The sequence below is a fragment of the Amblyraja radiata genome, chromosome 31, assembly GCF_010909765.2.
Source record: "Amblyraja radiata isolate CabotCenter1 chromosome 31, sAmbRad1.1.pri, whole genome shotgun sequence".
Lineage (NCBI taxonomy): Eukaryota > Metazoa > Chordata > Chondrichthyes > Rajiformes > Rajidae > Amblyraja > Amblyraja radiata.
The window spans coordinates 9,858,275-9,885,543 of record NC_045986.1 but is presented as its reverse complement, the minus strand read 5'-3'; the positions used below and the strand labels follow the sequence as shown (position 1 = coordinate 9,885,543).

The 27,269-nt window shown below is 42.9% G+C and overlaps 1 protein-coding gene across 1 annotated transcript in view; it reads left to right on the top strand.

Annotated features, from left to right (window-relative positions):
• Nucleotides 1-27,269, top strand: part of pex14 (peroxisomal biogenesis factor 14) — a 266,863-nt gene that overhangs the window by 16,934 nt on the left and 222,660 nt on the right. Inside the window, exon 2 of the mRNA XM_033048496.1 lies at nt 15,513-15,560. Within this exon, the coding sequence (XP_032904387.1) occupies nt 15,513-15,560 (48 nt within the window). The remainder of the gene's footprint in view (nt 1-15,512; nt 15,561-27,269) is intronic.

Sequence of the window (27,269 nt, the reverse complement as noted above, 5' to 3'; positions counted from 1 at the left end):
CGTGATGCAAATGCTAAGGGCTTTTCTTGTCCACGTTCCATTACATATGAAATCACAGCTCCTACGCCACAACTAGCCGCATCACAAGCTAACTTTAACTCGCAATTTGTATCGTTGTAAACAAGTAGTGCATCACTGGTCAAGCTCTTTTTACCTGCATCTTCAGCGTTTTGTTGCTCTTTGGACCAGTTCCATTTTTTATCCTTGTTCAACAACTTGTGCGTAATACTGTACCATACCCAGGAAGGAGCGGAGATGAGACACATTCTGTGGTGTTGGTGTGTCGATCCACTTGTTGATCAACTTTCAAACAAAAGAACACAGTGCTTAAACAAGTATACAAACACATTTTGTGTGGATGCTCAGAAATAAAGCCATGTACTAATGAACTAAAACCTTATCACAATAGACGACATGAACTGTCATGTGAGCAAGGGTGCATTAATTGGTATCACAGAGTAGTAGCACCCAATTGTTTAAGACAAAGATTACTTGAAGAACTCCATAGTGAAAACACAGGTATTGTGGGAATAAAGTCTACAGCCAGAGGTTGCATTTATTGGCCAGGATTGGACAATTACATAGAAGCAATGGCATGCAAATGTAGCACCTGTCAGAGTTGTAGCAGTAGGCCTGCCCAAACCCCTTTGCAAACATGGTCTAGGCCTACTAGATCTTTTCAGAGGGTTCATGTGGATTTTTGTGAACACGGGAATAATAATGTTCTTGTTTTGGTAGACAGCTACTCGAAGTGGATTGAGGTGCTACATGTGAGTACAAACACAACAGAAAGAGCAATAGACACATTGTGGTCTATCTTTGTGTGTCATGGATTACCTGAAGAGCTTGTCTCTGACAACGGCCCCCAATTTCATGCTGCACTGTTCCAAACTTTCATGAAGCTAAATGGTTTCAAGCATACTCTAGTCCCAATTTACCATCCAGCATCTAATGGCGCAGCCGAAAGGTCAGTCAGGATAGTCAAAGAAGCTCTCAAGAAACAAGCTCTTGTAAGGAATTCAAAATTCAGTATGTCACAGCGGCTAGCTAGTTTCTTACTGAAATATCATCCACGCCACAATCTACCACAGGGTATACCCCAGCTGAACTTCCCATGAGAAGAAGGCTCAGAACTAGATTAAGTTTGGTTCTACCTAACCTATCTCCTAAGGTTGAACGCAAACAAACTGATCAGAAACGTCATTATGGTGGAAGTCAAAAAGAACGTAGGTTCAGTACCCTTGATCAGGCTCGCGTTCTCAGCATCCCTTACAAAGCAAACAAATGGGAGGTGGGAACAGTCGTTGAAGTGTGTGGTACCAGGAGGTACTTGGTAGAAATTGGAGGATGTTTTAGAAGTGTGCACATAAACCATATGATCCCAGCAAGGGATGAACTGGTTCAAGAGCAAAGCATAGAATGAAGAAGTACATCGGTCAGACTTTAGAATAGAATAGAATAGAATATGTTTATTGTCATTGCACAAAACTGAGCAACAAAATTCCATTTGCTTCTCCTCCGTTAAAAGAAATACAACACAACAACCAATACACATATGTACAGTTAATAGTAAAATAATAGATACATTTTTTAAAAAGTTTAAAAGAATTTAGCGGTATTCCTCGAAGTTACTTCTTGCTTCCCAGTGTTTACTATTGGAGTTAAGCTCTTTTACCGCACATGGGTAGAAACTATTTTTTAGTCTACCGGTGCGAGCCTGCAGAGACCTGAGTCGCCTCCCCAAGGGTAGCAGAGTAAAAAGGTGGTTGGCAGGGTGGGATGTGTCCTTCTTGATATTTATGGCCCTGCGCAAGCATCGGGCCTTGTATATGTCATCCAAGGAGGGCAGGTTAGCGTTTGTAATGCGCTGCGCAGTTTTTATAATTCCCTGCAGCGCCCTCCTCTCAGCCACAGTACAGCTGGCAAACCACACCAGGATTCCGTAGGTGAGGATACTTTCCACGGCACATCGATAGAAGGACAGCAGCAGCGGCTGTGAGACGTTAGCTCTCCGTAGAGACCTCAGGAAATACAGCCGCTGATGAGACTTCTTCAAGAGAGTGACGGTGTTCATTTGCCATTTGAGGTCCTGGGAGATGTTTATTCCCAGGAACCTAAAGTCGTTGACTCTCTCCACCATGTCTCCTTTGATGTATAAGGGAGCAGGTTCCTCTCTCCTCTTCCTCCTGAAGTCAACGACAAGTTCTTTTGTCTTTGATGGGTTTAGTACCAGGTTGTTTTTGGTACACCAGACGATCAGTTTTTGGACTTCATCCCTGTAGGCAGACTCGTCATCGTTGTTTATCAGTCCCACCACAGTCGTGTCGTCCGCAAACTTGATGATCCTGTTTGTATTGTGTGTTGGTATACAGTCGTAAGTGTATATTGTATACAAGATTGGACTCAGCACACATCCTTGTGGCGCACCAGTGCTAAGCGTCAGGACTGGGGAGTAATTGGACCCCATCCTGACAGTCTGTGGGCGGTCTGTTAAAAAGTCCTTAATCCATCCACATGTGTTTGCATTAACACCTAGATCAGACAGTTTGTCCACCATTCTGCTGGGGATGATATAATTAAATGCAGAACTAAAATCTACAAATAACATCCGCACATATGAGCCAGGACGCTCCAGATGTGCCAGTGCAGAATGTAGAGCTGTGTTGATGGCATCTTCCGTTGACCTATTAGCTCTATACGCAAATTGATGCTGATCCAGGGTGGGTGGGAGTGAGGACTTAATGTGGGCCAGGACCAGCCGTTCAAAACATTTCATCACGGTCGAAGTGAGAGCAACAGGTCTATAGTCATTCAAGCTCGTAATTAATGTTTTTTTGAGTACAGGTACGATGGTAGCAGTCTTAAAGCATTTAGGGACAGTGCACGTTAACAGAGAGAGGTTAAAGATTTTACTAAAAACCTCCGCCAACTGGTCTGCACAGCCCTGCTGGTATTATTTGGTATTATTCCAAGTTCAGATGTAAGAGCAGAATCTCCAAACAAAGTAGACAAAGGTAAATGATCCTGAACTTTAGAACTCTTTAGAACCACATCCTGACACTCCGCCTAAACACTCAGGAGATCAGAAAGAATGCGTAAGATTAAATTTATAAAATTATTCTTGTTTGTCTAATTTACAAGTTATTTTACTTTCTAAGGGGAGATCAGTGTAGTGTATAGAATGGTAACTAATGAGTACTAGAATGGTGTGACAAAAAATGCTGGAGAAACTCAGCGGGTGAGGCAGTATCTATGGAGAGAAGGAATTGGTGAAGTTTCGGGTACTGAAACGTCGCCAATTCCTTCTCTCCATAGATGCTGCCTCACACGCTGAGTTTCTCCAGCGTTTTTTGTCTACCTTTGATTTTTCAGCATCTGCAGTTCTTTCTTAAACACTAGAATGGTGTGGTTTGTGTCATGTGATATATTCTATATCTTATCAGTCTCGTGACTATGTGTGAGTATGCGCAGTGTACTTTTGTAAAATAAAGAAGACCCACACTGGCAACAGCGTGTACTGAAAACCTGTGCTTGTTTCTACCTACATGCTGAAGCGTGATATCTTACAGAAAGTGTTCGGCCTGTTGTGACTGCAGGTTCGCTGACGATTCATATCAGTCCACTTCCCCACTTTTCTGCAACCTTTTCTCTCATACTCATTAACCTTCTCTGATCCTCATGTCAAGTTGAATTTATTGCCACATGCACAAAGTAGTGTGAGGAAAACGTACAGAGAAAACCTTGCTTGTAACAGCATCACAGACATATAGACACAAGCTAACACGCAAAACCATAAATAATACATAATTACACAGAACTCTGCAAGACAGTAAAAAAAACAGCAGTAAAAAAAATCAAGACATTGGGGCAAACACAAGAGAAGAAAAAAGTCCACTGTAGTGCAAAAAATGGTACGTAGTCTTTTGTTGCCACCTACTTATAATGCAGCAAAAAAAGATAGAAAGTGCTGGAGTAACTCAGCGGCAGTATGTGGATTGGCAATGTTTTGGGCTTGGGCCTTTCTTCAGACTGACTGTAGTAGGGGAGAGGAAGTTGGAAGAGAGGTGGGAACAGAACAAAGCCAGGCACTTGCCAGGTGGATATAGGTGAGGGGGGTGGGTGCCGATTGGCAGGTGAGTGGACAAAGGCCAAAAGGCTCTGAGATGAGGAGAGAAGAGGCGTGAAATGTGAAGCCGTAGGAAGGGATATACGTGGAAGGGGAAAAGAGTGGGAGAAATGGGCATGCATCCAGGTGGGGCAAAGGGAAGCCACACATGGATGCGTACCCATTTCTCCCACTATCCCAAATAGGGGAGAGGATGCTGTTGGTTGGTTACCTAAAACTGGAGAATTCTATGTTCACAGCATCTGGCTGTAAGCTGCACAAGCTGAATATGAGGTGCTGTTCCTCCAGTCAAACTACTCCAATTTTTTGGCTGATGGAGTTCCAGTGGCCAAAGTTTGAGCTACTTAATTCCTCTACTTGGTTGCAAAGTGCAGCCTTGCAGCATACAGCTCTTCAAAGATCCATCCTAATACTTTTGACGTTTGGTGAATGTCTCTGCCTCTACCTTCACTGTTCCTTGGATGAAATGTGTTGTCCTGACCTCCAAGCTTTTATATAAAGTACCTCAAATCTGTGTTCTAATTATTAATCTCTTATCTAAGGGAGGTTCATCTTGTCTAATTGAAACACCTCTGTTTCGTACACCTCAGTCCTGGGTGTCCAAGACTTTCAGAAAAATGCAGTTCATGAATTATTTGCCTGTATTCTCATGTTCACGTGTAACATATTCCTCATATTTTCTTACAACATATGGGAATGCTGGTCTAGTGAGACTCAAAGTTAACAAAGCAATCCCACTCCCTTCACTATCCTGTAATTTTTTTGTTTTTTTGCGTGTTCTTTAACTCATTCCAATACTCCAGCCACCCACCTGTACTAGGAGTAAGTTACAGCAGCCAATCAACCTACCGACCAACGTGCTTTGGGATGTGGGAAGAAACCAGAGCGTATGGGGGAAGCCTGTCGGGTCACGGGGAGAACGTGTAATCTCTGGACACTGCAGCCCAAGGTCAGGATTGAACTCTCTTGGCCTGAGCTGTGTGCAAGCATCCTGTATTGCTCACCTCTGCGCTGCCCGCAACGTCAATAGTGTTGGCATTTTGCCAGCCTTTGCATCTGGCAAACATCTGGTGATGAATATAAAACTCTCGTAGTCTGGTCTAATGTTCATTATGGATTGAAAGTGAATGATACCTCCATTTTACTTTCGCCACACCCACTTGACTTTTCAATGCTGTTAACTAGCCAGAAGGTTTAAAGGTTAGATTGAATTGTAATCATTTATATTTTTCTATTTCTTTATGTATATATTTTTGGAGTAATCTGTAGATTAACGTCTGCCCCCAATCCCTGTTCTCTAATTTGGATGAAAATCTATTCATAGAGGAGATAGCAATATACTGTATCATAATTTAGACTTTCGAGATACAGCACGGAAACAGGCCCTTCGGCCCACCGAGTCCGCACCGACCATCGATCATCATGTACACTAGCACTATCCTACACACACTAGGGACATTTTACAATTTTACCAAAGCCAATTAACCCACGTCTTTGGAGCGTGGGAGGAAAGCCGGAACACCCGGAGAAAATCCACGCGTTCATACGTAAATCTCTGTATGTACAGCAACTATGGTCAGTATTGAACCCGTGCCTCTGGCACTGTAAGGCAGCAACTCCACTTGTGCCACTGTGTCGTCCCAAACATTGTGGGCTCGGGGTTATTTTTTTTAACTGGGTGCTCAGGGGTTTGATTATTTTTGGACTGGTTTCTGGTAAGCATCAGCATGCCAATAAGTAAATTTCTTGTAATCCGCCATTTGATGAGGGATAGGAGGGAAAAGCAAAGTAAGGTAGGTCCCACAACATGGGTCACTCGTTGGCTGGTTAATGTGATGAGCAAATTACCCAACTCAGCACAACACTCCCAACTCACTTCTGCCTTTCCAAATCTTAAGGCACTTCTCAGCTCCATCCCATTGAAAATAAACTGATTCATTAAGATCAGAATAAAAAGCCAGCGTATTTGTGTGGCGCCTTTCATATCCTATGGACAAGCCAAATGTTCTTAAAGCCAATCAGCTATGGTACCCTCATGACCATTGTTGGTTGGGGCAGATGTTGTGCATGTATGAAATCAAAACACCAATCAATCCTTGGTTGAGAAATAAATGTCAGTTGAGATAATTTTGTCATTGGACTATTACAGAAGCCCCAAAGGTGGCGTGCATGGGGGATTGAGGATATTTACAACTTGATTGTACGGAATAGTAATGAGAATGACTAGGACCTTGTGAAACCAAATGGTAGTGGTAGAGTTGCTGCCTTACTGCGCCAGAGACCCAGCTTTGATCCTGACTATGGGCGCGTGTCTATACAGAGTTTGTACGTTCTCCCTGTGACCCGCGTGAGTTTTCTCCAGGATTTCCGGTTTCCTCCCACACTCGAAAGACATACAGGTTTGTAGGTTAATTGGCTTCGGTAAAGATTGTGAATGGTCCCTAGTGTGTGTGTGTGTGTAGAATAGTGTTAGGGATTTCTGGTCGGCGCGGACTCAGTGGGCTGAAGGGTTTGTTTCCGCATTGTATTCCTAAACTAAATTACCGGTAAATCAGGCTTCTGAGATTTTTGAAACAAACCTGGATCCTTTGTGTCGACACTGCCATTAGTGTCATTAGAAACAATCCTTTGAAAGTGAATGACCTTGAGGAGTGGATGCCTCTGGAAGCATTTGTGTGAATGTAACATCCCATTTTCCTTTTGGTTCCGGTTGCCCGTCTGATAACCCAAACGTCGTGGGTTTCCTCCGATTTCTTCTCGCATCCGAAAGACGTGGGCTTTCAGGTTAACTGGCCTCTATAAATTGCCTCCAGTCTGTATGTAGGGAGTATGTAGAACGAGTGTGTGTGTGGGTGATCAATGGTTGACATGAACTTGGTAGGTGAAAGGACCTGTTTCCATGCTGTATCTCTGAAATAAACTAATCTCTGACATTGGAGAAATTCCAGTTGAGTTGTAACGTACTACTGGTATATCTTCAATGCAAGTTTTCTAACCTATTGCAGATTAATACCCATATTTTAACAGCATCTCGCAATGACCAGTTTGGACATGCAAAGGGTTTTTCAATACATCAAGTGTTTCTGAAATACAGTAAACCCTCGCAATAACGGACCACGGGTGGCGGGAGAGAAGAAACGATGGTGTTCATTATTACCGATTGTCTGCTTCTACCGAGTGAGGGGGGGTAAAGTATTACCCAAGGCCGGGAGGGTTGAAACACGGTGATTGGGGGAGTTAAATGCAGGAATTCACAGGGCGGAGAGCAGTTGAGCTCCCAGTCCTACAAGCGGTGCGCCAGGAACAGGCCGGGTACTCGCACTGCCTTCGTGCTTCATGCTGCTCGCTCTCTCCACTGCCGCAATCGGAAGCTCCCACCACATGGTACCATCTCATTGGGTGACTGGCGGAGGTGGAGGGGTTGTGGAACGGGAGCCTCGGTCTGCTTTAACCTAAATCTGCTTTCGAGATCCGTTATTGCGAGTATTCACTGTTGAGATACAAGAAATATGTTTATTTTGTGCACAGCGAAGCAGCATTGTGATAATAACTTGATGATCCTTGTATAAACTAGGTGAGAAATGTTGCCCAGGGTGCCAGGGATAACTCCCCTTTACTTTGAAACAGTGCCATGACACTTTCCTGCTCACCTAAAGAAGATGGGCAAGTCCGTGCCTTATCCAAAAGGTGTGAAAATCCCTGCTCAGTTTTTAAATTTTCTCCAGAAGGTTGGAAGGATAAATTTAATAATGAAAAAGTGTGGTAACATGACAAATTTCCATTGAAATTTGTTCCGTAAGAAATAAATGTGTTGTGAAATCTTGTTTGCACCATCCCGCTGCACAAGAAACGTCAAATGGTTGTAAATAATTGCGATCTGAATGCTTGCAAAAGCTGATGTAGAACGGATAGTTGGGTATTGCTTGTTATATGAGAAAGGTGAAACTGAAGGGATTGTTAATCTTACCAGAACCCCAGTGCAACAACAGACATCAAATTGAGCCCTTTGCAGCTTACAAATCATGGGCAAATGGGGATTTTGAGGAGGGGAGGAAACTATTCAATAGTTATCTCTCATCCATTCTGTTTCAGTTGTATAATGAGCTATTTTTTTTTAAAAAGCTAGGATCTCCAGATGCTGGTTTACAAAAAAAAAACTACAAAGTGCTTGAGTAACTCAGTGGGTCAGGCAACATCTGGAGAACATGGGTAGGTGATGTGTGAGGTCGGGGAAGAAGGGTCCCAACCTGTAACGTCACTATCCATGTTCTCCAGATATGCTGCCTGACTCGCTAAGTTACTCCAGACACTTTCTCTTCTGCATTTTCCTCCTCCTGTCCTGCAGGTGGCACCTTTTGCCGTGGAATTGTTCATGGGTGCAGTGATGTCTCTAATTGTAATCTGCCCACTGAGCAAATCTGTGATTTAGTTTGAAACATGCACCCCCTCCCCTCAAATCGGAACGAGAAATGTGATAGAGCGTGTGCCTATCTACTGGCACAGGGGTGCAGTGCTCAAACAGTGCTGTTGTCGTTTTGAGACAGATGACTGGGAGTATTAGACAGTATTGTGATACATTTACCCAGCACAGCACCCGCAGCAATTATTTTTGAGTTGCACAAACTTGGGGGTCCATACTAAATTGAACTGAAATCACTTCACAACACCAATACTGGAATGTTAACTCACATACAAAGACTTGACCTTATTGCACAGAGGGTGTCCAACCATACTTTCACCACTTTATTTCAATATTATTTTTACCCCTAAGTCAAATAGGATTTGCATTGACCATTGATTGAAGCAATAATGCTGTTTGCCAGGACAAATTGATACGGCACCATTTTCCATTGTTTTTGTGTAAAATGGACGTCTCTAGAAGATAAAGAATACACATTATTTTAATTAAATGCATGCTTCACTATATCTGGCCAATTTCTTATTTGTGTTATATCAGCATCGTCAAATGATGAAGGGAGCATTTTTCTGTTTGTACAAAGGAAACTTGAACACGTGGCACAAACAATACACATCGGAATACCTGGAATTATGACAAATGAACCACCTGTGATCAAACAGTCTAATCCATTTGTATCCCCTGAACTGCGTTAGCTCACTTAAAATTGCCTCTCAAAGCTTGATACTAGGCAACCTTGTTTGCAACTGCACTTTATTTTTATTTTTGGATTGTGAAACCGCATTTTACCGAATATTTGTTGCACAAAATATCATGTACCATGTATCTATACGCTGTAAATGGATCGGTTGTAATCATGTATTGTCTTTCTGATGACTGGTTAGCACGCAACAAAAGCTTTTCACCGTAATTGTAAATTTGTGAATTCATTCTGAAATTTGCATTATTACATCATTGTAGTTATGTTGTTCCATCATCCACACGTGGGCATCAAAATGGGAGAAAACTGTCCTCGCTTTCTTTTGGTGCCAGTTTTTAAATTAAGTCTTTGCTGCAACCTTCTCTTTGAGGATTTCTGTTATAAACACTGGAAATTTTGACTGTTTTCTTTCACTGCGTGGTGTGCACACCAATAGTCTCTGTTCTGAGTTTGCTGACTGCCACGTCACCTCAAGGTACTCTAGCAGTCCCCTAGGAGTAAGGATGAGGTGTCCCAGTCTGTTAAATATTGTAGCTGGGGAGTTGTGTGGGAACAATCAGCCAACATGTGTGGTATAAACACATATACACGACGGACTTACGGAAAAAACAAAACACCTGTGAGAGAAACACCTGAGGTTACTGTTTAATTTATTTTTCAATAAACGTTGGTCTCCTATAATGTATTCTCTGAGTTTAAAGTTGATTTGGTGAAGCAACTGACACTGCTGTCACACAATACAGAGGCAGGCCATTCTGGTGTATATTACAGTACATTAATCTGCATCTGTTGCCCTGTGGTTATTGTCCGTGGTAAATCTTGAATCTATCTAGGGGATAGATTGTACATTTGACAATGTGCTCCTTCAGAAAGGAATTGGGAACCTTCAGATTCAGGGACAGTTTCTTCCCGGCTGTTATCAGGCAACCATCCTATCAATAGTTAGAGCAGTCCTGGGCTACCATCTACCACATTGGAGACCTTCGGACTGTCTTTAACCTGACTTTGCTGGGCTATATCTTGCATTAAATGTTATTCCCTTTTCCTGTATCTCTACGCTGTGGATGGCTCGAATGTAGTCATATATAGTCTTTCCACTGACTGGATAGCACGCAACAAAAATAGCTTTCATCCACACGTGACATTAAACTAAACTAAATGTTCCAGTTTGTTCATTTCTGTTGATTCATTTTGTGTGAAGACAGACACAAAATGCTGGCGGAACTCAGCGGGACAGGCAGCATGTCTGGAGAGAAGGAATGGGTGATGTTTCGGGTGGGGACCCTTCCTCAGACTGGGTCAGGGGAAAGTAAAGTTCCTCCAGCATTTTGTATCCCCTTTTCCCTGACCCTTAGTCTGAAGGAGGGTCTCGCCCCGAAACGTCTCGACCCATTCCTTCTCTCCAATGGTGTTGCCTGCACCACTGAGTTCCTCCAGCATTGCGTGTATCTCTTCGGTTTAAACCAACATCTGCAGTTCTTTCCTACACAATTCATTTTTTGTGTTGTACCCGTCTACCATTTCAAGTTGACAGAAGATCTTATTGTACATTTGGCAGATGAAGAGAGAGCTCTGATATTCTGGACAGTGCGTATACTTCAAGCAAAGCTTCCAAAAGCTGATTTTCCTGTTGTTTCTATCTTTATGGTCGGAAGGTCCTTGCTACGCATATATTGACAGCTGGATTTCCTTCCATTGCTGTAATGACCACATTTCCATGAGAGGGAAAAGCAGCCTGAAGACTCACTGTTGGTTCTTTTGTTTGGAAGTTCTCTAAAAGATTAACCAGGTGGGACAGCATTGAGTTTAGGTTGAAGACCAGCCATTGACGGTGAGATTGGGAACATGTGTGGGAAAGAACTGCAGATGCTGGTTTAAACCGAAGGTAGACACAGCGGGTCAGGCAGCGTCTCTGGAGGGAAGGAATGGGTGACGTTTCGGGTCGAGATCCTTCTTCAGACTGATGTAAGGGGAGGGGGCGGGACAAAGATAGAATGTAGTTGGAGACAGTAAGACCAGTGGGAGAACTGGGAAGGGGGAGGGGATGGAGAGAGAAAGCAAAGGTCTATCTGAAGTTAGAGAAGTCAATGTTCATACATTGTTCAATGTGGGGGCAGGTTCTCTGGATGCTTTCAAGAGAGAGCTAAATAGGGCTCTTAAAAATATCAGAGTCAGGGGATATGGGGAGAAGGCAGGAACGGGGTACTGATTGGGGATGATCACATTGAATGGCGGTGCTGGCTCAAAAGGCCGAATGGCCTACTCCTGCACCTATTGTCTATTGTCTACCGCTGGGGTGTAAGGTGCCCAAGTGAAATATGAGGTGCTGTTCCTCCAATTTGCGCTGGGCCTCACTCTGACAATGGAGGAGGCCCAGGATAGAAAGATCAGATTGGGAATGGGAAGGGGAGTTGAAGTGCTGAGCAACTGGGAGATCAGGTAGGTGAAGACGGACTGAGCGGAGGAACATGCTCACGTTGAAATAATTCCACCGGACAATAGTTCGAATGGCTTTGATGGGACCAAAGCTGTTACTTTGTTTTGCATTTGCTTCTTATAGTTGGATGCATATTATTTTCTTATCCTCTGCCTGCAAACGGGAACTGGGATCTCCTGATGTACTGCTGTACTTATTAAGAATTAATTATGTAATATTATTTCCATGGCATGGATGACCTCTCAGAACAAGGTTTTCAAAACAATGAACACAAATTTGCAATTATTTTTGTGCTTGAAGAGACAGATGTTTGATTTTCTGGGAGATATATATACATTGCCCTGAATTTCTCCTTTTGTAGTATTTATCACTTTGAATTTTATTTTTATTCCTCATTACTTTTGTTTTTCTTAGCAGAGCGCCAGTTGAAATTTTATGAGTCTCATAGGAGCTCTGAAAGGGGTAACCTTTAAGTAGAGCAATGTTTCTGTTTTGTTACATAGCAACCCAAGTCTGTGTAGTTTCTCAAATTATTAAATATACATAGTGTGATCAAAACCTTACAGTGCAAATGATATGTTTTAGAGCCATTTTTGGGCAAGGTTTGTAAGAGTCTGTTCAAGAATCTACAATGTTTAAGTTATAAATTGGTCATATATGTAATCCTGTGATGAGGTTTGGAGGGAAAGCATCCAGGGTAACCAAAGCTTTTCACTGTACCTCGGTACACGTGACAATAAACTAAACTGAACTGAAGGGATGAATGAAACAAGGAGTTGTGTAGCGAGCGGTCTCTGCGGATGGCAGAAAGTGTGGCCTTGGGAAGATGTGGCTGGTGGCGAGATCACGTTGGAGGTGGTGGAAATGTTGGAAGATGATGTGTTGGATGGGGTGGAGGGCGAGGACCTATGGGCTCTATCCTTGTTCCATCTGGGGGGTGGGTGGAGAGTAGGAACAGAACTACCCAGAAGTGACACGGATTAGGGATCCTTTTGGACATCTTTCTTTTCAGACAGTAGATGGTCCCTTGGGTTCGAGGATAGCTTGCTTTTCACTCTGATATTGTGGGTGGATACGTGGCTAGCAGGCTAGTGAGGGTACCACAGATTGTTTGCCAGGTATGGAGGAGGTGGATGACGGGATGGGCGGGCGGGCAGCTTCTGAAGTGGTCTGCTGCTGCTGCTGCTTACACAGGGCTTCCACGTGCTGCCAATGCATGGCCATAATACCATTCCTGAATTATTTATTTCCGCTTTGGACATCATGAGTTGGAGGTACCCAGGAGTTATTGGGGATCTTATTGTTCCTTTGGGTAGCATTGAGCACATCCTTGAATCTTTATTTTCCTGACCTGACAATCTCCTCCCACTGTTTTGGGAGACTGGTGTTGAACGTGCAAAAGATGTGGCCACCCTGCAGAACCTACCGAGCCCAACCATGGCCTCCATCACGGGTGTTGGTCGAGGAGGGGATGCTGCTTGGTTTGCTATCCTCTTTGACTTTGCAGGCATTTGCAGAGATGGTGTTGGTATTTATCGAGTTGGTTTCACCGACCACCTCAGATTGTGTTCCAGATCCCAACAATAGACAATAGGTGCAGGAGTAGGCCCTTCGAGCCAGCACCGCCCTTCAATCTAGCTCTCTCTTGAAAGCATCCAGAGAACTCTCCTCCACCGCCCTCTGAGGCAGAGAATTCCACAGACCCACCACTCTCTGTGAGAAAAAGTGTTTCCTCGTCTCCGTTCTTACTGGCTTACTCCTTATTCTTAAACTGTGGCCCCTGATTCTGGACTCCCCCAACATCGGGAACATGTTTCCTGCCTCTACCGTGTCTAAACCCTTAACAATCTTATATATTTCAATGAGAACCCTCTCATCCTTCCAAACTCCAGAGTGTACAAGCCTGAACAACTCTGAAAATCTGAAGCATTTAAAACTTTTAATTACAACGTATCTTATAAGTTGATGTTTCAAAGACTTAAACCACAATTTATAAAAATATATCTAGGTAAACAATATAATAGAAAAACTTACGGTTTCACATAAATAGGAAAAAGAAAAAGAAAACCTTTACAAAGTTTATCCATTGGGCAAATGGATTAGCATACCTTTTTCTTCAAAAGTTACTGGCTGCAGACTGACTGGAGTGCCGGGAAGGGAACTAGGGGAGAGGGAAGCTGCACAAAATATGTCCTCTACTCTGTTCTAGTAAGCAGTTTAAGTAACAAGTTGAGCAACTTGTAAATCTAAGTAATGTGAGTGTGAAGATACAAAGAACTGCAGATGGTGGTTTGCAAAAAAAACAGTTTAAATCACCAGGTCAGGCTGGAGGAGAAAATGGATAGGTGACATTTCAAGTCAGGGCCCATCTTCAGTACCAGCACTTGTGTCTTACTGTAGTTTGAGTTTAGTTTATTGTCACGTGTACTGAGGTACAGTGAAAAGCGTTTGTTGTGTGCTAACCAGTCAGTGGAAAGATAATCCATGATTACAATTGAGCTGTCCACAGTGTGCATGATAAAGGGAAGAACATAAATAACGTTTAGTGCAAGATTAAGCCAGTAAAGTCCGATGAAAGATAGTCCGAGGATCTCCAATGAGATTGATAGTAGTTCAGGACTGTTCTCTAGTTGTGGTAGAATAGTTCTGTTGCCTGATAACAACTGGGAAGAAACTGTCCCTAAAAGCTGGACTAATAATGTTTCTATTAATGTGCGTATTTCTGATTGTTAACCTGTGTGAGCAACTTTTGAATATCTTTGATATTGATTTTAACATCAAGCTAGATTGCAAATAACCATGGGAAACTACATTGTTTTGTGTGGCTTTTTTAAAGATTGTAGTTTCCCATTCAGGGTGAGTGCATGGAGTTTGGAGAAAGTTATCTGCTTCATTTGACCCATACTTGTTCACACCTACTTGTTGGTGATACTGGATTCAAAAGTGTAGCCATATCTGCTTCAGTTATTTTCACTTTCTCCCTTGGTCTTAGATGTGCTAAACACAAAAAGGCAGAAGGAAAATTAGACCTGCCGTAGTTTTCCAAGCAACTCTTTGTTTCCTTATTAAGGCATAACATTCTGCTTAAAATAAATAATGTGAAGCCTCTTGGAATTGCCATTAAAGTAGAATTAATTCTCGTTTAGTATCAAAATGTACAAGCCCAACGTGTTTATTCTTACTGTGTCTGGGTAATGTAGAGATGAGTTCTCACTTGTATTTGGACTGTACTTTGGTGTTGGAAGAGGCGGTGATGTCACTGTGCCATGTACAAGAATGCTTATTCCCCCAGTTACTACTTTGTGCAAGAAGAACGATTAGTAGCCAGAGAGTGGCGTTAGCGTGGAGTTCAAATTGTCACAGACTATTCAGACGAACATGTTGATGTCTTAATGTGTTATGTTACAGTAGTGGTGAGGTGCAAATTTGCCCCACATTTCCCTAGGCCGCACTCTCAGTTGTTTCTGGCTTGCCTTCAGTGAATTACTGAAGACCTCTTCCATTTCCCTGCAAAGGAACTTCTAAGATGAATCAGCCAGATCCAGTCCCAAGTTACTTACAGAGCTGAATGGAATGATGCTGACAGATACTGTCAATATTGTTGAAAATGCCAACACTTCACAAAAAGGAAAGAAACTGAGTAAAATGGGAAGATTCAATATCGAGAGAAAGTGTTCCCAGTTGAAAAATACATTTAATTTCTCATCACGCACTATTTCCAGTTTTCCCAGAATTGCATTGCTATCTATATGGTGTCAATTAGGCTGATGCAGTTCAGTTAAGAAGCCATCCAGTAGATGATGCTCTAACCTAATATTTATTCTGTTTGCAGTCAGACTCGCCTCCGGGGAGGGAGGAAGGTGTGCCGAGGGAACAGCTGGTAAGTCGTCAAACATTCTCGAAACTGTGTTTATGGAAAGTTTTCATGACAATAGCCTCCTCATAAACATAATGTTTTAGATGAGAAATTGCTTTCTCGAAAATTCCACAGAACTTTAAGTCTTTGTTTACCCTGTGCCAATCTGGGGAGGATTGTGTTATGCAGTTGCAGGGGACCTAAATAGGCAGCACTGTTGGCTTTCCCTGCAAAAACAAGTTGTGACTTTATTGTAGCCCCACTGAATTCCTTTTTTTTTTCTGCACAAGAAATGTCTGCCACTGGCTGTATTTTCTGACTACTGTAAATGTTCTTGAAGGTGGTGGAGCTGCTGCCCTGAGTAGTTAAAAGAATTGTGATGAAGGTACTGTCACAGTAGAATTCTATAGAATTTCTGGAATTTGTCCTTCAGGAACAGCTTCGTCCCCTCAGTTATCAGGTTTCTGAATGGTACTTTCATAAGCGAGGGTATTGTCCAATTCACCTCTATCCCATTGAGGACATTGGACTTTATCTATGGAACTGATGTACAGTAATGCATCACAATGCTGAGAGCTATATTCTGTACTCTGTATCTTCCCCTTTGCTCTACTTATTGTACTTGAGTTTGACGTGATTGTATTTATATATGGTATATCTGATTTGTTTGGATAGCAAGCAAAACAGAGTTTTTCATTATATTTTGGTAATAATAAACCTAATTTAATGGTGGAGTAATGACTTTATTTCCATGTCAGGATATTGCTGACTGCACTTATCATTGTAGCAATCAGTATTACCCAACTTGTCTTGCAGAGCCGTGATGTGTAACATGGTGGTACAACAAGGCTGTCTATTCAAAATCAGTGATTAGGCACATGTATGGCTTTGGCAATGCTAATTTAGTAATAAACGTTCTGAAATTTAAGAATCTAACCTTTGGTTAGAGATTGACCTATTTCTACTTTCAAGAAACACAATGTGTTGAGAGATTTGTATGTTCTCTGCAGAGCATGTACCTTTTACATTAATTGGGATGTCTTAATATTGAAGAGTTGTGGCAAGAGCAACAATAATAGTTACTTTGCAGATTCTACAGAGACCCTTATTCCCAGGCAATCCTAGACATTTCAGACTTTGCAACCCATTTGAAATATGGGAGATCTGGATAAAGTGAGCATGCTTATGGATTGAATGGCTTTATTTTTCTGTTAAAAGCATGATAGAAACATTTAGTGGATCAGGCTGCATCCGTGGGAAACGGAGAATCAATGTTTCATGTCGAAGACCTTTTGTCAGAACTGACCTTTTCTCTTCCACCTCTTCTCTTCCAACTTAAATTTGCAAACACTTGCTTGCAAATTGTTGTTGTGCTCCATTGTGGTAGTCTCTAGAAACCATCGGGGTATCTTTAACTCTGTTGCGATTCCCGAACTTAATATCTCCAATGTTAGTTATTCTTCTGAGGTAGGATTCTTTGTTAATAATTACCGTAGTTTAGTTTAGAGATACAGTGCAGAAACGGGCCCTTCGACCCACTGAGTCTGCGCCGACCAGCGATTCCCGCACACTAATACTAACACACACCAGGGACAGTTTTACCAAGCCAATTAACCTACAAACCTGTACGTCTTTGGAGTGTGGTAGGAAACTGGAGCATCCAGAGAAAACTCACGCATGTCACGGGAAGAACGACCAAACTTTGTACAGTCAGGACAGGCGCTGTAAGGCAGCAAATCTACCACTGTGCCGCCCCCTTATTGACACTACCTTGTGTTTCAGTACAAGCAAATAACTGCTCACTGCAATTGTCTTTTTAAAAATAAAATTACATCAATAAAAATTTGAAGATAAAATTATAGGTTTGAGGTTATATTGTTCTTCACGGATGTACTGAAATAACAGGATGTAGTTCATGATTGTAATTTTTGAAGTGGCTAATTCTCATTCATTAGCTTAAAGATTGTTCTTCTGCCGGAAAGGATGGATTTACATTTTGCCTGGAGGTGGGTACAGATTAAATAATTAATTACTGGTATTTAATTCTGCCTCCTAATGGGTTTTGAGGGCAAGACATTGATAGAAGCTAAGATTTGTTTAGCAACCATTTTGATGATTAGTGTGCTGCTCCAAGGATATTGAAAGGCCTGGGGGGGCTTTTAAATTAATTCAAGGATGCGGTTGCCGCTGGCAAGGCCAGCATTTACGTTCCTTCTTTGGTTCCCCTTGAAGATGATGTGGTGATGAGCTGCCACCTTTAGCAATCAAATTACTTGTAGCAAGTCCTGAAGTTGCTCCCACTGTGCTCATGGCCAGAACTTGCAACTTTTAGTCCTGGCAAAGATGAGAGAAAATGAGAGATTTCCATGTTCACATGACATGCACATGGGAGATGAACCAGCAAATGATGTTCAATGTCCCGTCTAATAGAGTTACGACGGAGGTTGTGGGAAGACTTAATACAAGTATATAAAATTATAAAAGATATAGAATGGGTCGGCAGACGGAACCTTTCTCCCAGGGTGGAAGTGTCCAACACTCGAGGGCATAGCTGTAAGGTGAGAGGTGAAAAGTTTAACGGAGATGTGTGGGGCAAGTTTTTTTTTACTCGGTGTGATGGAGGCCTGGAACACATTGCCTGGGGTGATTGTGGAGGCCTCAAAACTCATTACGATGTGGCGTTTGAGAGGCTTTTGGATACGCACAGGGAAGTGCAGCAAAATAGAGGGATATGGATCATGTACAGGCAGGTGACGTCAGTGTTTGGCACAGACATTGTGGGCTGACAGGCCTGCTCCCGTGCTGTTCTGTTCTATGTTCTATGCACTCATGGAATAGCGATTGTAAGTTAATATGGTGTATTTTGAAGAGTGCACAATGCAGCTATGATGTGCTGGAAATTGATGGCATATTCACATTGGTGGATGACATGCCAGTCGAGTGGGTTGCTTATACTGGGGTGATGAGTAAATTGAGGAAGGAACACAAGTATTGATTCTGCAATTGAATAATTGCCCATTTAACAATGGTTATTACTAATCAAAGTACGACAAATTTACATCCTGTAGTTTGGGCAGGTGATTGTTTCAGAGATCCTGGTGTGTAACTATTGTTGGGAATAATTTTTGTATTATATGCTTTGAATGTTGAAATAATTAAACGACTAGACATTAACATCATCATTTTGTAGGGTGGATCTCCTTGAATTTAAATCCACTTGAATCCACTTATAATGCCTTTACACTGAGGAGTTACCATCTGTGTTGAAATGTCCATATAAAGGAATTGCTACACACCGTAATAGAACTGTGGCGGCACAGTGGGGTTGCTGCCTTACCAGGCAGTTATCCCGTCCTGCCTAAAATCAGCCACAATCGTCCCAGTGCCGAAGAAGTCTCCCATCACTAGCCTAAATGATTACCGTCCCGTGGCCCTCACTCCGGTAATCACAAAGTGCTTCGAGAGATTGGTCCTCCAGCACATCAAGGACTATCTACCACCAGACTTCGACCCCCACCAATTCGCTTATCGCCAAAATAGATCCACGGAAGACGCCATCACCGTAGCTCTCCACTCTGTGCTGAGCCATCTGGAGCAGGGGCAGAGCTACGTCCGGATGCTCTTTGTGGATTATAGCTCAGCTTTCAACACAATCATTCCGGACATTCTCATTGATAAATTGGTCACTCTCGGCCTCCCCACTCTCACATGTGCCTGGATAAAAGATTTCCTCACCAACCGGCCCCAGACTGTGAGACTCGGCCCCCACCTCTCCTCCACTCGCAGGTTGAGTACCGGCTCCCCACAGGGCTGTGTGCTAAGCCCCCTCCTATACTGTCTCTACACCTACGACTGTAGTCCGGCCCACAACAACAACCGCATCGTCAAATTTGCTGACGACACTACTGTAGTCGGACTTATTTCAAAGGGAGATGAGGCAGCCTACAGAGAGGAAGTCCTGAAGTTGACAACTTGGTGCTCAGAAAACAATCTGGCTCTGAACACCAGGAAAACAAAAGAGCTCATTGTCGACTTCAGGAGGCACAGCACCGACTTAGTCCCCCTACATATCAACGGCGAGTGTGTGGAGAAGGTCAACACCTTCCGGTTTCTCGGCATCCATATCTCTGCTGACATCTCCTGGACAGACAACACGACAGCGGTCATCAAGAAGGCTCAGCAGCGGCTGCACTTCCTGAGGGTTCTCAGGAAGCACAACCTGGACTCTAACCTGCTGCTGACCTTCTACCGCTCGTCCATCGAGAGCCTGCTGACATACTGCATTACAGCATGGTACGGCAGCTGCACCATGGCAGACAGGGAGAGGCTTCAGAGGGTAACGAAGACAGCACAGAAGATCATTGGTTGCCCTCTCCCCTCCCTGATGGATATTTACACCTCCCGCTGCCTTAGCAGGGCAAAGAATATCATCAAGGACAGCTCCCATCCTGCGTTTGGACTGTTCGACCTGCTGCCCTCTGGAAGGCGCTATAGGTGCATCAAAATTAGGACAAATAAACTCAGGAACAGTTGTTTTCCGAAAGTCATAACTACTCTTAACTCACACATGCACTGACTTCACAGCCCAACACCCGGACTTCCATCTATTCTATCCACGTACTGAAATTTGGAACTGTAATGTGTATTGTAATTGTAATTTTTTAATATTTTTAAAATAATTTTTAATATTTTAATATAACTTTAAAAATCTGCCTAAGAATACTACCTATTCATCCTTCACCATTTTGCCTTTATAGATATGTATATAGCGCCGCAGAATTGTGCACCTATCCCCCCCCCCCCCGTTTTGTTTTCTGTTTCTTGTTTTTTGTACTAAATTATATGTATGCACTGAGTACGAGATGCTTTTAATCTCATTGTACATGTATAGTGACAATAAATGGCATATCTATATCTATCTATCTATCTAAATTGTCCCTAGTATGAAGGATAGTGCTAGTGTACGGGGATAGGTGGTTGGCACGGGCTCGGTGGGTTAAAGGGCCTGTTCCTGCACTGTATCTCTAAACTAAACTGGTTTTGCCCCTTGCTATGTCAGTTCATTTAAAACAGTTTAATGCAAATTGGCTTGTAGGTGGAGCTGACATTGTTTTAGATGCTGAAGTGCACCCTTCCTTCAGATAGCCATGGAGGATTATTTGTATCACTAACTTACACAGCCCTTTTGAACTTGTGGGGAAGACAGCAGGCTTGAGGAAATTATAGCCGATTGAAAGAATTAGAATTAGATTCCTTTATTGTCATTCAGACCTTTCGGTCTAAACGAAATTATGTTGCCTGCAGTCATACACAGAACCAATAAAAACAAAACATACAATAAACATAAATTAAACATCCACCACAGTGAGTTCACCAAGCACATCCTCACTGTGATGGAGGCAAAGTCTTAGTCTCCGTCTCTTCCCTCCTTGTTCTCCCTCTGCGCTGAGGCGATCGATCCAGGACGGAGATGCCACCCTCCAGTCCAGCGGACCTCCGTGGTGATGTCGCCGCCGCCGAAAGCTGGAACGCCGTCTCCGCTCCGAGACGGCCCGCCACAGCATCATCTCCGGGCAGCAAATACATCACCGTCTCTATCTCTCGTTTCCCTTTCCTCTTACTCACTGTCCAAGAAAAGGGTCTTGACCTGAAACATCACCTATTCCTTTTCTCCAGAGATGCTGTCTGACCTGCTGAGTTACTCCATCTTTGTTTTAAACTAAGTTCCTTCCTACACAAATCATAAATAAGTTTGGACACCTGTGCAGTTACAATGTTAACCATGTGGGACTAGTGAAGTCACCTCCATTGTAAACTAGACAGCTTTCACAATGGGAGGAGCCACCTTAAGTCATTTGCAAGCACTTCCTGCTAATATTTAATTCCTCTTTTTTGTATTTCAATTCAGATTTTGAACAGAACCAGCTTATTTTGGGAGTATTCAAAAACAAATGTCACATTGTGGTTTTGTTTACTTGATTACTTGACAACTGATTAACATTTGAACTCATGGCACTGGGTCTAAAATATAGCAAAGGGCAATGCACTCAGAGGTTAATTATTTTGAAACTGCTCAAGGAAAGCCTAAAATAGATGCAGTACAGGCAGTATGTAAATGTATCAAACTGTGCATCTGGGTCGCTCTCACTTCGGTAAATCCGACCACACCGTGCAATTGAAGAGCGCACCCCCAGAGGTGAGGACTGTACGGGGGGGGGGGGGGGGCAATGTTCAGGGACTCTGCAACGGACCTGCACGAATACGCCACAGTCGTTACAGACTTCATAAAGAAATGTGTGGAGGACTGCGTCCCTACAAAAACCTTCCGAGTGTTTCCCAATCTTGCTTGGATGAACTCTGAGATCCGCACTCTTCTGAAGTCTGATGATACAGTGGTCTTCAAGAAGTCCAGATACAACCTTGGTAAGGCCATCAAAAAGGCCAAAAGGGACTTCTGCTCCAAGCTGGAGGATGAGACAGAAGTTCGGCAGCTGTGGCGGGGCCTGAATGCAATCACCTCCTACAAGGCGAAACCAGGAGGTAGCTCGAATGTCGGCAAAACATCACTCCCTGATGAGCTCAATGCGTTTTACGCACGCTTTGATAGGGATGTGCCTTCTTGAGCCCCCATTCGCTGTGATGGTATTTCAGTCTCGGTCACAGATGCCGACGTCAGAAAATCCTTCAGAGGGGTGAACCCTCGAAAAGCGCCTGGACCTGATGGTATACCTGGTTGTGCTCTAAAAACCTGTGCGGACCAACAGTCTGGAGTTTTTGCGGAATTTTTCAACCTCTCACTTCTGAGGTCTGAGGTTCCCACCTGCTTTAAAAGGGCATCAATTATACCGGTGCCCAAGAAGAGCAAGGTGACGTGCCTCAATGACTATCGACCAATGGCACTAACGTCGATGGTGATGAATTGGATGATTGACTTCCTCATTCAAAGACCACAGACTGTTCGTATTGGTGGAAATGTGTCAGCCTCGATAACAATCAGCACGGGAGCACCTCAAGGCTGCGTGCTCAGCCCAAGTCAAGTCAAGTCAAGTTTATTCAAGGCTGCGTGCTCAGCCCCCTGCTGTACTCGATCTATACTCATGACTGCGTAGCCGGTCATAGTGCGAACTCCATCATCAAGTTCGCTGACGACACCACTGTTGTGGGACGTATCACTGATGGGGACGAGTCAGAGTATAGAAGAGAGATCTACCGACTGACCAAATGGTGTCAGCACAATAACCTGGCCCGCAAAACCAGGGAACTGATTGTGGACTTTGGAAGGGGTAGGATGGGGACCCATAGTCCCGTTTATATCAACGGTGGAGAGGGTCAAGACCTTCAAATTCCTGGGTGTGCATATTTCTGAAGATCTCTCCTGGTCCGAGAACACTGATGTAATTATTAAGAGAGCACATCAGCACCTCTACTTCCTGAGAAGCTTACGGAGAGTCGGTATGTCAAGGAGGACTCTCTCTAACATCTACAGGTGCACAGTAGAGAGCGTGCTGACCGGTTGCATCGAGCGGAAAAGACTACAAAAAGTAGTAAACACTGCCCAGTCCATCATCGGCTCTGACCTCCCTACCATCGAGGGGATCTATCGCAGTCGCTGCCTCAAAAAGGCTGGCAGCGTCATCAAGGACCCACACTATCCTGGCCACACACTCAACTCCCCGCTACCTTCAGGTAGAAGGTACAGGAGCCTGAAGACTGCAACGTCCAGGTTCAGAATAGCTGCTTCCCCACAGCCATCAGGCTATTAAACTCAACTGCAACAAATCTCTGAACATTAATAGACCATCATCTGTTTATTTGCACTTTATCTGCTTATTTATTGAGGTGCACATATATTTATATAATGGTATATGGACCCACTGATATGTTCTGTATTCATGCCTACTTTATTCTGTTGTGCTGAAATTTAATTGTCCTATCTGGGACACATGACAATAAACCCTCTTGACTTGGTCTTGACTTGACTTATTTCTTAATTTAGGAGTTTGACATGAACTTTTGTTATAACACCATTGAGCCTTTGACGTACAATAATGGGTTGAATGCACTTTTCAACCACAGAAATACACCAGAGCAAATGTCTATAATGCATTTCGTGCAGTCTTTTTGATTAACAACATTTTGCTTAACAAAACCATTTCCTGGAGGACATCCTATTCATTAATTGAACAATGACTATTTCAGTTGAGAGTTGCTGTCTTTAACAAAGGATTTTCTGTTGATAGCTCAACCATAATTTTTTGCTTACATTGGTGTTATGTTTTAAATGTTGCACCTTGAAGGAGTAGAAGGACAATGATCTAGATCATGTAACAACGTGAATAGGTTTCTCAAAGTATTAATGTTGGCAAGGAATGGACATGTCCGATACATCAGGAAGCTGAAGAGTTTGAATGTGTTTATCTGTCTACCTTGTATTTAGAATGAGTGGAAATGTTGTGGAGAGCCAATAATATTGCCGAAGTCTTTGAGGATGCAAAATGGAGAAATGTGGTAATATGCAAGAGGTGGAACATGATATTGTTGCTGGTAGTAGGACTGGAAGTGCCAGTGGTACTATGCACTGCAAAGTTTTGTATGAGGATGTGAAAAACTAGTGTTATTGGAAATTTAAAAAACGACACCTTTGCTACGAATAGATAGAGGAACCAGTTGGTGAATGTATGGAGGCATAAGGAGCTGCAGATGCTGCGCAAAACACAGTGCTTGAGTAAGGCAGGAGGAAATGGATAGGCGATGTTTCAGATTGGGACTGTCCTTCAGTGTGAAATGCTGCCTATCCATTTTCTTCCACAGATGCTGCCAAACCTGCTGTTACTCCCAGCACTTTGTGTTTTGCTGGTGATCAGGTTAAAAACACATGGGGGAAAAAAAGGCAAACTTTTTGCACTTTTCTTTAGACCATGCTTTGCAAGAATGCTTAGAGTGCAGACTCACCGCCAGGGAACTGAGAGAAATATATTGATATGCTGGACCTAACTTTCAAAGAAGCAGATTTGAAAATGGCAGATATAAAAAGGATCCAGGCAAGGGGAAATGAAGAGTCACTTCCATGTGAAGAGCTATGACTGTCATTCATATCATGTGCTGAATGATTTCGTTCACTGCAAATTCTGAATTGATGTCCATAAATAGAAATAAAAGGATTCTGTGTGTTATGCAGCAGCAAGTGCCAATTATGGTTATATCACCTTTATTTTGTAACAGTTGTTGGATTCTAACTGTAAAACGTTCTGTTGGTTTCACTAATGACCTGGTTGATGGAGGCATGGTGTTAAGATATCAAGAGTGTGGATTTTCCCATTAACTTAAATACCCTTCAACAAAAGGACAGGATTTTCTAAGATTTATTTGTTATTCAGATTAACTGGGGATCCCGGTGCAAATAGTGGATGGGAGAAAATAAAGCATGTGAGGGACCTGTTGAGGTTTTACTTTAATTAAACCTGGTTCTCGCAACTGTATGTGACTTGCTGCAGGCAGGAGTGAAAATAACATCACTGCAGACATGTTTAGTGATCAGCAAATAAATCTCAGCCATGTGACACTGTTTGTGGAATGCAAGCTTAATATGTTTTCAGTTATCAGAATCAGTTCATGTTACTATTACGTATATGAATATAAGGTCACATTTCAGATTAATGTTTTGGGTCTGAAAGTAAGTTTTTGATCCCATAAAAGCGTCAAGTGCAGGTTGAGGTTTTAAACATCAATTGTGGATTGGTGTAGATTTAATCATGCTCCTTGGTGACTTGAAATGGTGGCATTTTACAAAGTTTAATTAGAGCAATGCTTGCAGCAGCAGAGTGTGGTGCTCAGTGAAGTGAAACCAGACCTATAGTGTAGGGGGAAACGTATTTGAATGAACCATATGGCGGCTTCCTGTCCAACATCATGTATTTGTGCAATTAAGAAAATTTATTATTGAAAGATGCCACTCGAAAGCACTTTAAAAGACTAATGATGGATGCAGGAAGACCAGCTGGTTCATTGAGGCTGGCCCATACAATCGTGATTCAACAGAGCACCATGATCTTGTGAGCAACCAACTCATCACCAGTCCTAGGAGAGGCATAAAAAGACAATTCTATAAATATCTTAACAAAAAAGGCTGGAAATATTTTTCCGAAATGTTCAGGCCAAGTTCATAGGGATTACTTTGTTCATGTATCACGTTACCCAGTGTATAATCCAATCTTTGGATAATGTGACATTGGCAATGCTCAGGCATTTCAACCAGTACATTTGGGCACTTGTGATTAAAATGGTGCTTTCGTCCATGGGGTCAGTCACCCTTTTAAAATATAGCTATCATAAATATCAAATATTAGGCCTGTGACAACGTTACTAATTTATTCTTCAATCCATAATTGGCTTTGGTGAAGGAACAGTTTTTATTAGTCCAATCTAGTAACTCTCACAAAAAGTTTAAATTGCTTACCAGGCTGTAAAACCCTTTTATTGAAATGCCATGAAAAGAGGCTTTGGTTATACACAGCAGCTAATGTTGTTTTCTCTAAACTCCCGCATAGCCTCAACATCCCTCCATTCCACCTCTAATGCTGGAAACATTTAGCAGGTGAGATAGCGTTCGCAGAGAGAGAAGTTAATGTCTTTGGTCAAACCCCTTCAGTAGAAATAGGAAATTGAGAAGATAGACAAAAATGCTGGAGAAACACAGCGGGTGCAGCAGCATCTATGGAGCGAAGGAAATAGGTGACGTTGCCTATTTCCTTTGCTCCATAGATGCTGCTGCACCCGCTGAGTTTCTCCAGCATTTTTGTCTATCTTGGATTTTCCAGCATCAGCAGTTCCATCTTAAACAAAGTGAGAAGATGGGTTAGGGAGGGTGATAGAAGGATGAGGACAGTAGAGTTGAGTAGATGGGGGAGGGGGAGTGGGTGGCAGAGGCCAGGTGGGGGTGGGGCCGGGTGGAGGGAAGCTGGGGCAGAGGGGAGGGGAAGGCAGGGGGAGGGTGAGGAAGAGAGTCGGGGGGGGGGGGGGGGGTGGTGGCTTGCCGTGAGGGTACAGCGAGGGGCCTCAGGATGAGGAAGGGGGCTGTGGGGTCTAGGGAGGAGAGAGAGAAATTGAGTGGGGATATATTGATGTACTGAAATGTCAGTCTGAGCCCGAGGTGATGCCGAAACCAAAAGGCAAACACTGGAAATGCCCAGATCTTCTTCTTGCGTATGGCGTGCACAGCCTAAAGTTGTTGGTCAATTTGTTCTATTTGATCTATTTGATTGTGCACGTCAGGTTGATTGCATTAGTCGAAACAGGGTGGACCACGTGAAGGTTGCAATCGCCTACCCCAATGTCCAGATGATCGGGTGTGTTCTGTACAAAAAGAAAAATTGGTAATATTACAGATAAAGAAATTTACAGCTGAAATGGCCAGTTTTGTCACAAATTAAGAAAAATGAGTTATCTAAAATTATTCAGTTTGATGTTGAGTCTCAAATGCTGGAATAAGCGCAGATAGTAGATGAAATACTGTTCCTTGGGCTTCGAAAGGACTTTATTGCAACAGTGCAGAATGCCACAGAAGGAGGGGTCAGAGTGAGAGCGGGCTGAAGGGATTAAGTGACTGGCAAGTGGAAACACAGGGCCACCCTTGTAAACTGGTTGTTGGAGGCTTTCTGCAAAGCAGTCGCTTAAATTGCATTAGGTATTTGCATTGTAGAGAAAACTAGAATTGAAATTGGAAGAAGTGTATGG